A 19,374-nucleotide genomic window follows, 5' to 3' on the forward strand; every position below is an offset into this window, starting at 1 on the left:
GTAGTAGAGACGTAGAATTTTTATAGGATTGTAGACCTAAAATAAAGGAAAGTAGTCAAAATGATACAGTAATGCAACCAAGCGTGATGTTGATAGTGCTGAAACAGAGGAAGATAAGAATAAAGAGGAAGCTGATGTGCTACCTGAGAATCAAATTGAGGAAGGAGATTCAACAGAGGAAGTCAGTTTAAGGCGGTCTTCACATATAGCAAAACCAAAAGAATAGCCAGAGTATGAAATGTATGCTGCCCAAACAGTCAACAATGAACCAATCACAGCTGATGAAGCTTTAGCAAGTTCAAATGCTCAAGATTGGAAAAAGGCTATTGAAAAGGAGCTGCAATCTTTTGTGGATAATGATACATATGAATGGGTTGACATGCCTGAAAATAAAAAGCCACTAAAGAACAAGATGGGTGTTTAATATTAAAAATCCTGAGAGTGCAATACCAAAATTCAAAGCCAGATTGGTAGTTAAAGGATATTCCCAGAAAGAAGGAATCGATTACAATGAAACTCTCTCACCAGTGGTGAAGTATTCATCATTAAGATAACTTTTAGCTCTTGCAGTAAGGGAAGACTTATTAATTCATCAAATGGATGTGAAAACAGCCTACCCAAATGGAAGGCTGCAAGAGGAAATATATGTGATTCCATCTGATGAAGTTAAGCAACCTTATCAAGGGAAAAGAAGAATTTGGCATTTGAAGAACAGCACATGTGGATTGAAGCAAAGTGGCCATTGCTGGAATAAATGTTTACATAAAACTTTGATAAAACTAGGCATGTTATAGTCAAAGGCAGATCCAAGTATATATCATAAAAGGAGCAATGAAGAAATTGCAATCATGGCCACATGGGTAGATGACTTCTCTACCCAGCGGTTCCTACCCCTGTAACCGACCCCGCTGCAAAACCTGCCCCATGCATCCCCCCCACAACCACCTACTCCAGCCCCGCTACTGGTAAAACATACACAATTCAAGGCAGGGCCACGTGTGAAACTACACGTCATTTATCAGCTGACATGCCTGCACTGCACAGCCTTTTACATTGGTATGACAGCAACTAAACTGGCTGAGCGCATGAACGGACACAGACGAACTGTCCACCTAGGAGATGGCCAATACCCAGTAGCGGAGCATGCCCTCCAGCATAATTCTAGGGACCTAGGAACCTGCTACACAGTATGTGCCATTTGGCTTCTCCCACTCAACACCAGTCCCTCTGAACTGCGGAGATGGGAACTTGCACTCCAACACATCCTTTCATCCCGCCATCCCCCTGGACTGAACCTACGTTAAACAACCTCACTCCCATTTACTCTTCAGTCTTCTCCTCTTTCCCTTTCCTCTTTAGCCATTCACGCATCTTTTCATCCTACATAGTTGTGTTTATCTTTATACTATATACCTCTTTACTTCTGTATGCATCCTCTTTGGTTTGAAGCTGGCACAGTACTTACAGTAGAATATCTTTGGCTTCCCTCTGACAACCATGCCTCCATCCTTGCTACCCTCCCTGTTTTCCTTTCCCTGTTGCTTCATAACCTGTGTTGTGAGTAACTGAATCCACTTTCCCTTCTTCCCTTTCTTTCCCCTCTCTCCTCCCTGATGAAGGAAAATTTGTTCCGAAAGCTAGGAATGTAAATGTTCGGTTCTGTTTTTTGTGTATCTATCGGCTGTACTGAGCTGAGGTAAGTACTGGCCAGCCGCTCTATCTCTTTGTTAATACTCTGCATACTTTCACTTTCTGATATCTTACGGAATAATATTTTGTGGTAGCTCAACACTTTGGCAAAAAGTATACACTGGTCAAAAGAAAGTGGTTAGAATAATGTGTGGGGCTCATAGTCACACACCTTGTAGGCATCAGTTTAAAAGGTTAGGAATTCTTACAACAGTCTCACAGTACATTTATGCTGTAATGAACACAATAGTGACATTCATGAATATAATACCAGAAAGAAGACAGACTTACACTATCCTCTACTTAACCTATCTTTCGCACAAAAAGGGGTAAAATATGCTGCTGTAAAACTTTTTGATAAATTACCAGATGAAATAAAATGTCTGACAGACAGCAGTAATAGTTTCAAAAATAAATGGAAATCATATCTCCTTGACAACTCCTTCTATACCATAGGTGAATTCTTGAACAGGAATAAATAAATCTATAGTTGTAATATATGCTTTTGTGCCATTTAAGGGTAGGGGGTATATAATAAAAATATTAAGCTTTAAAAAATCTTGATTTATCTGTGCATTTCTTATGTACTTGACACATTCCATGTCGTAACAGTCACCGTGGGGCTGATCAAAAGATGACGTAACTACCTAACAAACAATGATGACAACAGCAATGATGGTGATGGTACCAGAATGCTCAACCTCATCAACATCACTGATTTTAATGGACATGAGCATATTCATTCAATGAAGAGACAAAAGGCTTTGCTCACAAGAAACATTACAAAAATCGTAAACGTTTACTAGCAACTTATATTTATTTTTGGCAATGTCGGTACTTATCAGAGTGAGAATGTTCCACAGCCTTCTATGTTACACTGGGATGTCCAGTGGCAAACAATTTTCACAAACTGACAAAGTTTCAGGAAACCTGTCAAGAGGAGTGGTATCTCACTCTCCTGTTCCAAGATAACGCAATCCGTCTAGGGTGTATTACTAATGTCTTCGATCTCTGGCCAAGCTGGCTTCCCACAATGCTATCACTTAGCTTGCTACACTGAGCTGTTGCCTGTGCCACCATCTCACTTCATAGATGATGAATTCGCATTATACTACAACATTTGCTACACGTGGCAGTTTAATAAAAAAGGTGAGAGCTCTTTATGTGTATTGGCTTTTTCCTGTAAAATTTATTAAAACAAATTCTCTGTACAATTATGTTTCCAGGTAGTTTTAACAGATGGCCTTGCCACAGTGGATACACCGGTTCCCGCGAGATCACCGAAGTTAAGCACTGTCGGGTGTGGTCGGCACTTGGATGGGTGACCATCCAGGCCACCATGCGCTGTTGCCATTTTACGGGGTGCACTCAGCCTCGTAATGCCAACTGAGGAGCTACTCGACCGAATAGTAGCGGCTTTGGTCAAGAATACCATCATTACGACCAGGACAGCAGTGTGCTGACCCCACACCCCTCCTATCCGCATCCTCCTCTGAGGATGACGTGGCGATCCGATGGTCCCGATGGGCCATTTATGGCCTGTAGGTGGAGTGCTGGCAGGTTAAACAGAATGGGGTGAATGACAGTGCCCATTTCATCTTCATGAAAAGAAGAATTTTGGTTTGCATGAATTAAATATTGAGATGAAACCTGGTAACAGATATGAAAGAGGCACAGATGACCCTCCCAACCTCTGCCGATGCCAACTGCCTGTCCTCCTGCTACCAAAGGTTGTGTGTCTTCCACGATTTTCCCAGCCATCACCGGAAAATCCACAATGAAGAGTGGACAGCAAAGATGATTTATGGATATATGTGACTGTAGGCTTTCCCAGCATAAACTATTGATGAAGGTTTCTCAGGTCTCCAGCTGGGTGGTAGCGTTGATATCTCACGACGTTTCGGGAAGTGTCACACTACCCATCTTCTGGCGAAGTGTCGAGATTCACAGAGAGCGGGCTATTTATGTGTGCGGTCACCTCCCTCCACTACACCTCGGGTGGCTGTGGTGGACCAGCGGCGTGCATGCGGTGGTGGGGATGGCGGTCGCCCTCGGCGACCACGTTCGGTTCTCTGTGTAAGCATTCTGTCTGCATCCGCAGCAGAGGACATTGACAGGAGCACTCCCGACGGATTGCCGCTATTGCAGGGTTCCATGCTGCGCTGAGTTGGTATCCATCATCTCTGTTGACCAGATTGTCATGAATCCTTGTTTCTACGGGTTCTTTGATAACGCTTTCCCAGAAGCCAGATGTGTGGCACAATATCTTTGTGTTTTCAAAGTTGAAGGTGTGTTCTTCATTTATGCTGTGTTCTGCTATGGCTGATTTTTCTGTGTGACCTAGTCGCACACATCTGATATGTCTTCGCAGCGTTTAGATACACAGCGCTGTGTTTGCCCAATGAATTGTTTTCCGCATTCGTATGGTATGCTGTATACTCCTGGTGTGTTACGTTTCAGCGCATCTTTAGCAGAACCTAGGAGCTCCCTCGTCTTCGGTGGTGGTCGGAGAATGGTTCTGATATTGTATTTGCACAGAAGTCGAGCAATTTTGGCCGAGAGTGGACCCACGTACAGAAGGAACGCGAGTCGTTTCTCTCCTTCTTCGTCGTCATCTTCTTCTGGGGTTCTCACTGCTTCCTTCTTCCTTTTAAGCACCCTGTTGATCTGTGTTTCGCTGTAGCCATTTTGTTGGAAGACTTCCCTCAGGTGGTGCAGCTCGGATGGTAGGCTGTCTTTGTCGCAGATGGTGCGCACCCTATGTACAAGGTGGTCAGTACTGTTTGTCTTTGTGCTGGATGGTAGCAGCTTGTTGCATGAAGGTATAGGTCTGTGTGTGTCTTCTTCCTATGCACTGCATGGCCTACTACAGAAGGAACGCGAGTCGTTTGTCTCCTTCTTCTTCACCTTCTTCTTCTGGGGTTCTCACTGCTTCCTTCTTCCTTTTAAGAACCCTGTTGATCTGCGTTTCGCTGTAGCCATTTTGTTGGAAGACTTCCCTCAGGTGTTGCAGCTCGGATGGTAGGCTGTCTTTGTCGCAGATGGTGCACACCCTATGTACCACGGTGGTCAGTACTGTTTGTCTTTGTGCTGGATGGTAGCAGCTTGTTGCATGAAGGTGTAGGTCTGTGCGTGTCTTCTTCCTATGTACTGCATGGCCTAGCGAACCACCTGCCTCCCTCTTAATTAAAATATCAAGGAAGGGGAGACATCCATTTTCCTCCATTTCCATTGTAAATTTGATGTTTGGATGGATGCTGTTGAGGTGTTCCAGAAACTCATCTAGTGCCTGTTTGCCAAGTCCCCACACAACAGAAGTGTCATCGGCATAGCAGAAGAAGTGCTTTGGTTTCTGTCTGGCATTATGAAGGGCCACCTCCTTGAAATGTTCCATACGGAGGTGTGCAATCGCAGGAGCCAATGGGGAGGTCATGGCCACACCGTCGATCTGCTCGAAGAATTCCCTGTTGCACTGAAAGTAGGTGGTTGTTAGTGCGTGTTCGAAGAGGCTGACTGTTTGTGGTTCAAAGAGCTGGGCTAAAAGTGCCAAGGAGTCTTGAAGGGGCACTTTCATGAAAAGCGACGTCACGTCGAAGCTCACGAGTAGGTCCTCCCTTTGTAGCCGCATGTCCCTGAGTATTTTTACGAATTTGGCTGAGTTTCTCACAAGGTTGCTGCAGTGTCCCACAGATGTGTGCAACTAGGTCACACTGAAAAATCAGCCATAGCAGAACACAGCATAAATGAAGAACACAGCTTCAACTTCGAAAACACGAAGGTACTGTGCCGAGCATCTGGCTTCTGGGAAAGCGTCATCAAAGAATCCGTAGAAATATGGATTCACGACAATCTGGTCAACAGAGATGAGGGATACCAACCCAGCACAGCACGGAACCCTGAGATAGCGGCAATCCGTCGGGAGCGCGCCCGTCAACATCCTCTGCCGCAGACAGAATGCTTACACCGAGAACCGAACGCGGCCGCCGAGGGCGACCGCCATCCCCACCACTGTGTGCACGCCACTGGTCCACCGCAGCCACCTGAGGTCTAGTGGAGGGGGGTGACCGCACACATAAATAGCCCGCTCTCCGTGAATCTCGACACTTCGCCAGAAGATGGGTAGTATGACACTTCCCGAAACGTCGCGAGACATCAACACTACCACCTGGCTGGAGACCCGAGAAACTTTCATCGATGATTAAGGGGTGTTAAATTATTGCAACAAGATACAATTTTGAAATATAAATAGGTTTTTTTGAGGAAAATCCTGCAATGTCATCCCTTGGGAGATTGAGGGAGGCCACCACTCCTAGACAAACATGCACAGAATTCAATGGATTCCAACCTCCCCATTTACATTCACATACATATTTCACAAGCCACCATATGGTGCAATGAGGAGGGTACCTTGTACAACTACTAGTCCCTCCCTTTACTGTTCCACTCACTAATGGAGCAAGGAAAAACTGTCTGTTTACGCCTCTGTATGAGTCTTAATCCCCCTTACAGTGTTGCACAGTCCTTATGCATGATGTACATTGGTGGTAGAAGAATCATTCTGAAGTCATTCCCCAATGCTGGTCCTCTGAACGTCCCCATCAGTGTTTCTCGAAAAGAATGTCTTCTCACCTCCAGGAATTCCCATTTGAGTTATATAGCACTTAAGCATGTCACATGTTGAGCAAACTTACCAGGAACAACTCTAGCAGCACAGCTCTGAACTGCTTCAATGTCTTCCTTTAATCTGGTCTGGTGGGGATCCCAAACACTCAGCAGTACTCAAGAATGCATATCACTAGTCTTCTAGACACGTTCTGTGTCATTTACGGATGAGCTGCACTTTACTAAAATTCTCCTAATACACCAAAGTCGACCATTCGCTTTCCCTACTACTCACCTGAGGTGCTCACAGCATTTCATATCACTGAGCAATGTTATGTATAGATATTTAATCAATGTGACTGTGTCAATCGGTATGCAAATGCTGTATTCAAACATTATGGAATTGTTTTTCTACTCATCTGCTTTAATTAATTTTTTACTCATCTGCTTTAACTTGATTTTTCTATATTTACAGCAAGTTGCCATTCTTCAAATCAAATAGAAATACTGTCCAAGCCATCCTGTACCCTCCTACAGTCACTCAAGGAGGGCACCTTCCCATACATTACAGTGGCATCAGTGAGCAGTCATAGATTTCTGCTCACCCTATCAGTCAGATTGTATATGTACATAGAGTATAAGAGCAGTCCTTTCAAGCCTCCCTGTGGCACTCCTAATGATGGCCTTGCTCCTGATGAACAATTACCATCTAGGGAAGTATACTGGGTTCTACTGCTTACCAAGTCTTTAAGCCACTCACATATCAGACAAACTATTCTCTATCCTTGAATCTTTGTTAATAGTCTGCAATATGGCAATGTGCAAAACACTATCCAGATATAGAATGGTTCACAGGACATTGTGCAAGGAAAGAACAAGCAGACTTTTAGATGACTGTTGCTTTCTAAATCTGTGGCGACTTGTGAACAGAAGCTTTTCTGTGTCAAGATAATATATTTGTATTTAGAATATGCTCAAGAATTCTGCAGTGAACCAACATTAAGGATATTGGTTCGTAATTATTATATACAAGAGTCATGTGCATCTCTTTCCAGCTGCTTGGCACTTTGCACTGTGTTTGACATCACAATAAATGCAAGACAGTGGGGTCAATGTCGAAGAACACACTCTATAAAATGAAATTGTGATTCTATCCATACCTGGCGATTTATTTGTTTCCAATACTTTCAGTTGCTTCCTCATGCCAGTGATGGCTATTTCAATGTCCCCCATATGGGAATGTGTGACACTCAAACCCCATTATCTCATACACTGCCTATCCCACTGCTGTAACACGCTGTTATTATTACACAGCATTCCCCTTGATTACAGGGACACTAAAAGTATGTGATGAGTTATGCTATGAGTGATGATTGAGAATTAGAAAGAACTGTTCACCCATTTCACTTTCAAAAAGAGAAAAACTACAGTGGAAACTTAACTCAATAATGTAAATACATGTGGCTACTCACTGATAGAAATCATATTGTCCACTCAAATTTTAATAAATTCAAATCTCCAATTGTTTTCGAGATTGGTCCAGATGACACACTAAACCACATAGCATTTCAAATGTCCACCCTAATGTTACCAATATGGATAATTTGTTTGCTTCATTACTGCATTTGACAGCTTGGTTACTGCAGCTTGTAAAAAACTTTTATTTGATAAGTAAGTCAAAATTGCATAAAAAATTGTATGTCAGTAGATTAAATAGAGAATAATATCATGTACATGAATATTTGTATGCACGTCAATGCTCACGTATGTGTCCTCTCCTCAAAATAAAATTAAAATAATTTTGACATAAGAAATTTAAAAAATGATATGAGCCTTAACCAAAGAGTGGTATCAAACCTTTTCTGTCTACAAAAGTATGTGACCCCAGAGATAAAACTACAAGGAATGAGATCAGGAGAATGTGATACTCACAGTCAAGTCATTGACACCATTATCCAGTTCACGTCCCATAGTGTTACAAATAATGTGGAGTACTTATGTATAACACACTATAGTAATTTGTTATGTTCTAATTTTTGAATGTTTTTCACAAGAAAACATACGTTCTTTCCAGTCACACATACAACCAATCCTTGGACTATACTGATCTGTAACTTATGATGAAAGTGAATATTCTGCCATGGTTAGTTGGAACATGTATCAGGTAGCCCACCACAACTGTAATTTACAAAAGTTACAAATATAAACTTATCCCCATACTAAGACATTGTCACTGAGGAGACAATGAGTGGTTCAGCAGACTCACATGAGTGAATATTATCAGCAGATTGTCTAACAAAATGAACTTTAAGTACGGGTATTGGTTATAAACTTCAGTTGTTGCATCCCACCTGGAATGTGTTGCTCCTGAACTCACATTATTATTAATAAAAATGAAGGATTTTTGGACACACATTTACGCTATTTTTCTTTAGTTTGGAAGTTAGGGACATGCTACCTTAAAGATCATAAAATTATTTCTGTGACACACTGTAAATGACATCAAAGTTCAATAATCATTTTTTTTAAGTCTCTTTCCAGCTTATTCACTGCTGAGAAGTACCAGTCAGCAGCACTTAACAATTCCTTATTTTTATTTGTCAACCTGGGTTACCTCAGTTGTTCTGGTATTTTTCCATTCAATTTTTTTAAATATTTTTTGTGAGCCTAACAATATTGATACATAAATATAAATCATCTTGTTGGTCACTAGCAGAATTTCATGATGTGGCAGTGTTTTCAGGTAATTAAACTAGAATGGTTTCATCAATGATCATATTAATATTACACAAAGTTTTCGTTTAAATTTCCAGGATTACAACTCGATAATAGATTTCGTTGGGAGAACATACCACAGAATTGCTTCAGCATAAATTGTGTGATAAGAATCAATTGTGGTGTAAATTCAAGATCATGTAGAAACCTGTTCAAGGAACTTTGTACTCTAACCGCTTCTCAGTATATTTATTCCTTAATGAGATTTGTTGCAAGTAATATACCTCTATTTCCAACCAAAAATCCAATACACAGTTTCAATACTAGGAATAAGAACAATCTACATAAAGACTTAAAATCACTTACCTTGGTCCAAAAAGGGGTGCAGTATTCAGGAAAACACATTTTTCAATAATGGCAGCAACTATTAAAAACTTGGTTTCAGATAAAGCATGGTTTAAACACAGTTTGAAAGACTTTTTGATAGGTGACTCCTCCTCCTCTATAGATGAATACCATAACAGAGACAGCTAAGCTAGCTTAATTAAAAATACCTGTTAGATTTCAGTTTTGACAGCACTTGGTCACAACAGTCAAGATTAGGTATTCTGTGTATGGTAAATTGATTAATAGTGCATAACAATATTTCATTCTGACAACATGTTAATTCTGCAAATATTAGCTGTTCCAGTTTACTGCATTGTATTCACCTATTTTGACAATCTCGTGACAAATGATCAGGGTAGTAAGTATTATATTAAAATGTTTTATGTTATTATGTTATACTTTCAGACATGTTTCACACACATGAGAATCATCTCATTTTTTGGGTCTACGGAATGAAAACTGAATCTAAGCCAATCCAAGACCTGTATACCGAAGACACACTTTTATCTTTTTTTAGATATCACAGTAATTTAATAGTGTGTGGATAACTATCAATCCTTTTGGAAATATTAAATTTTGCTTATTTCAAGGAAAATTCATGTCTTGAGGCATTGAGGCATGACACACTTCAACCTCAAGGACTATTATGTAAAGAAGGAAAGTTTTAAAATCTTGAACCCCCCCCCCCCCCCCCCATAAATATCTGTACAACTGTGTACGTACCTGTTACATTAAACATTATTCTCTGACTGCAGATGTGCCACACTATTAGTGCTACTCTCTCTACTATTACTTGCACTTCATATGGGCCTGGAGCATACACAGGAGAAGGGTATGACACATTCCAGTATCTAACAGCGTCGTGACCTGTGCTCTGGAAGAGAAGTGTGAATTAACAAAAGTTTGCAAAATTACATACTGATATGTACCACATTCAGTCCAATACTTACACTTGACTGGTGCTGGGGTAAGGCATTATCACGCCATAGGAACAAGAATGTCCCAGATGGAGCATCACCCAGTACATCAAACAACTCTGCCTTGAATGTTATATTTGCACCCAGTACAACAGGACCATTGTGTGACAATGTCACAAAATAGCAATTACCTAAAAAGTGTACACAAATTCAATTATTTATTAATTTCACAACTTGCTCCTGTGCTACAATGAATAAAACTACTCTTACTTCTTTGATACTAATGTTATCGTAGTGCTAATAAGTTGCAGATTCTGACGAAAAACAGTGTGTTAAAAACTCCAAGTAAAATCAGGAATTTCTGCTTGTTCTGTGCATCACATAGTCTAGCTCCACTGTTCTGACTCAGAATATATCTTGAATGAAAATGGTGCCTCCTTGTCACCATCACCAGTGAGCAAATTCAAGAATGTCATCATCACAACATATCATGAAGCATTGGATTTGTGAATTATGCTTGTTATGAAATTTGCAAGCTGATTAAAATTTTGTGTTGATAGGCCTCAAACCTAGACCTTCATCTCCACAGGAATCCACATATACCACACACTGCGGTTTCAAAGTTCACATGAACAATAATGACAGCACATTGCTCTCAAATCTACTATATTAAACAAGTACTTTCTTTTTTTCAAACTTAAAGCAATCTGTTAATCTCCCAACATTAAAAGTGCAAAACGTATAGCAGACTAGGACTTTAATCTGGATTTTTGCCTTTTGCATACAATAAGCTACTACCCTAGTTTTCCAGCAACCTTCTTGGTCCAACTAAGGTTCGTAAGTCTGTCAAGGCTTCTCTCTCTTAACAGATTCAAACAATGAAAGACTAAGACTTAAACAAGAATTGCAGCCCTTTATGGTCAACATTGACATCTGGATTCTCACTTTTAATAGCCTGAATCATAACTTCAATTTATCAAGGACTGTTTCCTTTATTCTCTAACCTGGTACACTGCATAATTTAACAACATAAATTAATACCTTTCAACATGTTGTTTAAAGTTCTATTACTTCATGAAAGAAAGACTGTGCAGATCTCCCTTTGCTGATGTTGTGAATTATCTCACCAAGTGGTGATGGTACTGTTCAGTGACACCAAAAGAAATGATCTTAGTGCCTGCTCTAAAACATTACAAGGCAAATGTGCTGAAACAATGAAAAAATACTGAGTCAATCTAACAAAACATTGGTCAAAAGAAGATGAAAATAAATGATAACTGAAATAATTAAAACGCTATGGGAAATAAGTGTAGGTGTGTGATGTCTACATTAAAGAAACAGATGATCAAGCCACTCTGCAACGCACTAATACCTCCCCTTGAGTTGCTGTAGTACGAGTACAGACAGAGGGGAAAAAATTAAAATGCGTGCCACTCCCATTTAAAAGAGTGGATGCCAAACAAAATTTATCTTTTCACTTTTCCCAGAAAATAATAGGTAATCGCTTCAAATGTTAGTAAACTTCGCCTAGTCTGTTTCCATAATGACTTCTGGTTCTATAACTGTCATAAATTGTTTGTTGTACACTCAATACAAACTTTATGATGGAAGGAAGACAAATCAACCATTGTACGTATATACATGCTGTAATTTGTGACATTTCTCCCCTTCTTTGGACAACATGTAGAGTCCCATATGGCACAGAAGTCACATATTTTTAAGACTGTCATTTGCAAATTACAGAACTGCATACTGCTTGATAGTGCATCACACCTTGACCATGCGACTACCCTTCCTTAACTTCTGCCGGCACCAGCAATTATATGAACCTTCATTTGGCAAAAAATTAGCTGAAACATGGCGTTTCAGGCAATTCATACTGTATGGTAAAATGTTGTGTACCAGCATTCATGAATATAATGTGGGTTCACTCATTCTACAGAAAACCACCTCTCCCAGCGAACATCTGTCATACTCCATTTTCAATACTGAACTACAACTATGCAAATGACACTCACCTTCGAATGGGCCCAAATTTTGCAATACATCACAGCGCTAAATACAGTACTGACACTGGTCGAAAAATACTGTCACATTTGACTCATGCAGAGTGAGCACAAAAGATGTGCTGCAAACTAGCCACAAGAAGCTATAACTCTGCCTAAAATCTGACAGTTTTGTGTAAGCAACTGGAAGCAGTTAATTCCATAAATTATCTGGGAGTAAGCATAGGAGTGATTTAAAATCGAATGATTATATAAAGTTGATCTTCAGTAAATCAGATGCCAGACTGAGATTCATTGGAAGAATCCTAAGGAAATGCAATCCAAAAAACAAAGGAAGTAGATTACAGTACATTTGTTCGCCCATTGCTTGAATATTGCCCACCAGTGTGGGATCCGTACCAGATAGGGTTGACAGAAGAGATATAGAAGATCCATCGGAGAGCAGCGCGTTATGAAGATGACAGATAAACTCCAGTGGAAGACTCTGCAGGAGAGAAGCTCAGTAGCTCGGTATGGGCTTTTGTTGAAGTTTCGAGAACATACCTTCACCGAGGAGTCAAGCAGTATATTGCTCCCTCCTACGTATATCTCACGAAGAGACCATGAGGATAAAATCCGAGAGATTAGAGCCCACACAGAGGCATACCGACAATCTTTCTTTCCACGAACAATACGAGACAGGAATAGAAGGGAGAACCGATAGAGGTATTCAAAGTACCCTCCACCACACACCGTCATGTAGCTTGCAGAGTATGGATGTAGATGAACAGGAAATTTATAACCAAGGTTGTAACACATATATGGCTCCGCCAATTGAAGCTGTGCTCCTAATTTCCTGCCTATCTAGACCTTCGGAAATTGCAAAATACTCTGGACAATACACAAATGTTCCAGACAAACAAGATTGCGCAATGCATTGCTGTACCTCAATATCTTCCAACCTAACTGAGACCTTGAGCTACAATACAAATCAGCAGGTTTTCTTTCTTTTCTTCCACATTTGTTGGCTTCACCAACTCACAACCAAACTGTTAGCCTATCTTCCAATCTAATCTACACATCAGGCTATGATACAGATCCATCTGCTCTCCAAAATCAGGCTTAATGCTTTCACATTCATTGGTTTCATCTACTCACAACTAAACTCTTACCTTCCAATCTAATCTAGACCTAGCTACTGAACAGTCTGTCACCAACACTCTTTTTGTGGCCATTCAAGCTGTGCTCTTATGTCCCAGCCTATTCATACCCTCGGAAAGTAAGACATATAATGGACAAAAAAAGCAGCCTAACAAAACTATGCTAGAGCTATTTGGAGAAAAACAGTCAAATATTTGAGACAATGAAGAATATAAACATCACTGTTTCACTCACTGCAATTTAAACTAGTATTTTGTCCAAGCCTAACCATACTCTTGGAAATCGTTACATGGAAACTGCGGCATATTCGGAAAATAGCAGCCAAATATTTTTAAGAAACATGAATAGGAATGTCATTGCTTCACTTGTCGCAATTTAAGCTGTGCTCCTACATCCCAGTCCAACGAACCCCACCCCGCCCCCTAAAAAAAGAACCCAACATTTATGACAACCAAAATTGTTTGTGAAGGGATAACTCTCCTTATTCCTATACAGTATGTATAAGAATCCATGTGTGTGTACACCATAATTAGAAAGTCATGTTGTAATTAGGTGATTAGATCACATCTGCTGTGCTGCTGTAATTAACTGACAAGATCATTTGTCATGTGCTCACTGTGATTGGCTGACAGTGGCAAATCGAGCATCCAACATCTTAATTTCAGAGTTTTGGAAGCTGATATGCTATATTTGGTGGATTTCATATTTATACATGCTTATTACAAAAGTGTGCAAATAATACAGCACTTTAAAGATCTTACCAAAACATTTCATGTGCAGAACAGTTTGTTGGGCTACAGTGGGAGGCAGACCAATAATGATATGTAAAAATTTTACCGACGTTCTTTCTGAATAGGAGTATGTCCAGTTTGTGTATCAGGCAAAGTCCGAATCCCCTCAGAATTTTAAGTTTATGCTACACTCATCAAACTGTCACTTAAAATAGAAGACATGTCACCAGTGAAACCATTTAACTCACTCTTATCAGCATACACACTACATTCAGTTAAAATATTAGGCACTGTCACAGTGACATCATAGGTGTATAATTATAGAAGCTTCTCATGGTGCATGAGGAAACAATCTGTTTAACACTGATATCCAATAAAGAGGTGAGCTACAGTGATCTTATTTCATCTGAGTGACTGGATGCAAGTCTGCCATGTCCGAGTGGCCAGTTGAACAGCCCGCAGTAGGTTTTTTATTTATTTATTTTAAACAAATTTGTTTACCTCATATACATATCTGTCCTCGCCACTGTCATAACTGACCACAGGATGATCTCCCAGGATGTCACAGAATTCTTGACACAACCCTGCTTGGCTGATGCATCTGCGATCTCATTGCTGGGAACTGTTACGTCCTCCATTACCAAAGGAGTGAAGCATCTTTGCCCTCCTTCCGCAGAGGAATCAGGGTGTCCTAATTGTTTTGGACAAATTTCTCTGCTGGTTACATACTCTGTATGTTCTGCGAGATGCTCTGGGAGTCAGAATGTTTAATCTACTTCAGATTCATCAAGATTGTATATAACTCAGAATCTGTAACATGAACTCCCATTGTTAGGAGAATCTTAAGGATGTTATCTGCAAAACAATGAAACTGCCAATAAAGTCCCATAGCTTGGAGACATGGGTAGATCTGTGTGTGAATACAGCACTGCTTTAAAATACAAAGAAATATATGCCAGTAGATACACTCTGCCATATTCAACTTGTCCTTGCAATCCAGGTACTTAAGCTAAGGCTCACATACTCAATTCCACAATCATACCTCACGGTAACTGTTGAAGCATTCCCAATTAGAGTTCACACTGATCATCCAGAGCATTACAACCATCGATCTACCATTGATATAAACCTGTCCAGATGAGAGCAGCTTCACCTGGCAAGAAATGACTGTTAGTCAGACACATGCATGGTGCATGCAGTATCAGTGAGCACAATGTTCACATGTAGAATGGGGGAAGCGTGTGATCTATACGAGTGACCGATGGCAGACTGCGATGGTCTGGAAGCCCGGCAGCACAGGTATTTCAGAAACTGCACGACTTTTTGGGTGCTCAAGGAGTGCTGTGGCGAGTGTCTTTGACACAGGATGAAAACATGCCCAGACATCATGGTGTTAAGTGGCCACCCCTCATTACAGATGTTCGATGTCATAGATTAGCCACGCTAACAACACAGGACAGATGGTGAACTGTGGTGGAACTAACATCACACTTTAATGCTGGGCAGAGTACAAACGTGTCTGCACTCAAACAATGCACTGGACACTCCTTACAATGGGCCTCCAAATCCAGCGACCCATGCACTTGCCAATGTAAACATCACAACATTGGCAACTATGACCCAAATGGGCACATGACCACTGGCACTGGATGCTGGCACAGTGGCAGAGCACTGCATGGTCTAATGAATCCCGATACCTTCTTCATCATGCTGATGGGAGGGTGCAAATCCGTAGTCTTCCGAGGGAACAGCTCCTCGGCACCTGAACTGCGAAAAGGAGACAAGCCGGTTGCAGCTCCACTATGTTTTGGGGAACATTTATGATGGTATCCTTGGGGCCAGAGGAGCTCATGCAAGGCACCAAGGCACCATGACAGCCAAAGAGTATCGAGCACTGGTTGCAGAACACAAACTCCTTCATGACTACAATATTCCCCTACAACAGTGGAATTTTTCAACAAGATCATGTGTCATGTCAGAAAGCCAGGGGTGTGTGATGGAACGGTTCAAGAAACACAGTGGCAAGTTCCAATTGATGTGCTGCTCCCCCCCCCCCCCCCTCCCCCAACTCACCAGAGCTGAATCCTATCAAACACATCTGATATGTGACTGAATGTGGCGTATGATCTCATAGCCCTCTCCCTGGAATTTACGGGAATAAATTGACTTGTGTGTGCAGATGTGATGCCAGCTCCCTCCAGCAACCTACCAAGACCTCACTGCTTCCAAGCCACAATGCGTTTACACTCCTGTCCATGCCAAAGGTGTACATAACAGCTATTAGGTAGGTGGTCATAATTTTCTGGGGATGTTATACTGAAAAGGTGCACAGCCACGTGTTTGTAACTCGTGTAGCTACTAACAGAACACTTGTGAACCCCCCTCCCCCCCCCCCCCCACAGGAAGTAGCTAAGTATCAAGACCTCAATGCCCAACATGGATATTTGTGGGCCCAGCTTCAGTCTGTCTCAATAAGGGAAAGGAGAAAAACAGCAGCCAGTTAGAAGCTTTCAATAGCAACAGGAAGCTGTTTCTTATTTACAGCCACACTTTCTCTGATTGACGTATTTTCCACCTTAAAGTGAGACAACAATTGGCATCCTAATGGAGCACAGTTTATATACCCTGTATGAATCCTCGGATGGGTTATCAGTTTACTCTTTCCTTCAGTTTTCAAGTATCCTCGCCCCCAGCATAATAATACATAACTTACCTTTCCAACTTTTGTAGTATGAGAAATGTTTAGTTGGTAGTTCTGTACCGATTTTGTCTGCTGAAGCATATGGAGAGCACTAAATGAAACTGAGTAAAATATCAAATTCATCCCTTGTTCAGATACCATCTCTTCTAGGGCCTTTAGAATCCCATGCTGAAAATTCCATAGCAATTGCAACCTTCCTAAGCAACCAAAGAATAACTTGCTCTAAACTGGAGATAAAAGTATGACCTACAGCCACTCCCAAAATACATTTTTTCTCACTTAAGCCACAGAAGTTTGCATTGCTCACGAAAGATTTTAAAATGTCATTGATAATGAAGTATTTATATGTGATACAGATGTCTTCTAAGTACAATAAATTTTGTACACTAACACTTAGATGTTATGTGGTAACATACTGGCGTAGGCCAAACAGTCAGGAAGACGGTTGTTCTTACGCAGCACAGATCAGCCCAATTCCCTCATGCTGCGTCACATTCAACATTTTTACTTACGATGGTTTAACAGACCCATAACCCTTGGACATATAATTACGTCAAAATATTACCAAAGTTCTTTAAACTTGTATCTTAGGAGCTCTACATTCACTCCAAGATACTTCCAATTTTCAATGACATCTTCTATGTCACAGTAATACTGAAAGGACAGAAAACAGAAAAATCATCCATCAGCAATCTTCCTTACTGTTGATGTCATATAGCAAGACGTGAGAGTAAAGGCACACACAATTCAAACTCTACCCACACTGAATCTGTTCATTTCTTCCCGGTAGCAAGAATGTATCCAACTCAATACCATAAAGATCACCAAGGGTAGAAGTATTGTGTAAAAGTTAGAAAAACATCTCAAAAACATTAATATCCTTGCCCACACACAAAAAAATATTGTCAAGGTGAGGAGGCTGATCATGATACCCACTCCAAATTTCTAGCAGTTACTTCATCCTCCGAATACACATACAGGGTGTTTCATACATACCATACAAGTACCTTTTCTCTGACATGATTTATCTAGTATTTATCATGTGAAATACATTTTAGGCAAAGTGATGAGATCTTACATTGCCTGTAAACGCCTGAAAAATGGACAGAACTAGATTATGATTTCAGGTAGGGAACATGGGAAAAATTAGGTATTAACTGAAGTCTTTGATATTGCTTAGCCAACTCAAAAATCAACTGTTACTTTTCGATCCAACCTGGGTCTTGGACTCACCCATAGATAAAAATGTAACTATAACTAAGATTCCATATTCACATTTGTTGGCTTCACCATCTAACAACAAAAAGATTTCATAGTCATATATGCTGGCTTCACCAACTCACAACTAAGACATTTAACATTCACATATGTTGGCTTCACGAACTCTCAACAAAATGGTCATCTTTCAATCATACCTATACGCCGAGCTATGCTACAGATCAACCTGTCACCACAACCTACAGTCCAAAAAATAACATAGACACCAAAAATACTGTCAGGATTATTTTCTCTTCCTGTCTGCGCATCCTACAACACCATTATGCCACAACATCATTATGTCATGGGACAACGACAACATCCAGTATTGGTACGTTCAGTTGACCCCAGTTATTACAGTACTTGCAGTTAAAATGAGTGCTAAGCACATTTTTCCTTGGTGATCATTCTTAAATCAAATTTTTCCAATCCATCTTTTGGTAGCAGTGACTTCACCAACACAACTGTGAAATAAGCTCCCTGTGACTATTTCTTACAGAGGTGTATCAACCACCAACAGTGTCCTACAATGTGATGTGATAGACCTCATGAAGTGGGCCACTCACTCTCAGATGCACAGATACTTCATGGTATGGGAGGTGCACAAAGGCGAACATTATTACGCTTAGAAAAAGGCAGTTCCACTGTAAATATTTATTACCGTAAACTGAGAGAGAAAACTCTTTTATATTCTAATAATATACTGCACATAAAATTTTATTCAATGTTAAGAGCTTTAGAAATTTATTCTCTAACTGCAATATTAAAAGGCACATCCGATGCCTTACCAAGTTTCTTACCTTTTCCTCTAATACTGTTCAAACTGTCAACTTCAGGTAGAGTTTTTTGGTACTAAAGAAACATTGAAAATATTGAAAACGTTTTAGACACTAAAATGTTCCATTTTGAGTGCTCTTTTCAACAGAAAGCCACTGTTTTCTCAATTTTCCGGCAGCTTCCAGGCAGTCTAATGTTCACCATTCTATTCAGCCTTATCAGTCTGATTTATATACATATTTTACCCAAAAAAGACTGGACGCTCTGTTTCTGAGATATGTTGTTGTTGTTGTTGTTGTTGTTGTTGTTGTGGTCTTCAGTCCTGATACTGGTTTGATGCAGCTCTCCATGCTACTCTATCCTGTGCAAGCTTCTTCATCTCCCAGTACCTACTGCAACCTACATCCTTCTGAATCTGCTTAGTGTATTCATCTCTTGGTCTCCCCCTATGA

The 19,374-nt window shown here is 40.5% G+C and overlaps 1 protein-coding gene across 1 annotated transcript in view; it reads right to left on the reverse strand.

Annotated features, from left to right (window-relative positions):
* Positions 1–19,374, reverse strand: part of LOC126235812 (uncharacterized) — a 114,757-nt gene that overhangs the window by 86,181 nt on the left and 9,202 nt on the right. Inside the window, exons 2-3 of the mRNA XM_049944653.1 lie at positions 10,344–10,501; positions 10,117–10,267 (exon numbers count right to left, since the gene is read on the reverse strand). Of these exons, the coding sequence (XP_049800610.1) occupies positions 10,117–10,267; positions 10,344–10,501 (309 nt within the window). The remainder of the gene's footprint in view (positions 1–10,116; positions 10,268–10,343; positions 10,502–19,374) is intronic.

Source organism: Schistocerca nitens, chromosome 2 (assembly GCF_023898315.1).
Source record: "Schistocerca nitens isolate TAMUIC-IGC-003100 chromosome 2, iqSchNite1.1, whole genome shotgun sequence".
Taxonomy (NCBI): domain Eukaryota; kingdom Metazoa; phylum Arthropoda; class Insecta; order Orthoptera; family Acrididae; genus Schistocerca; species Schistocerca nitens.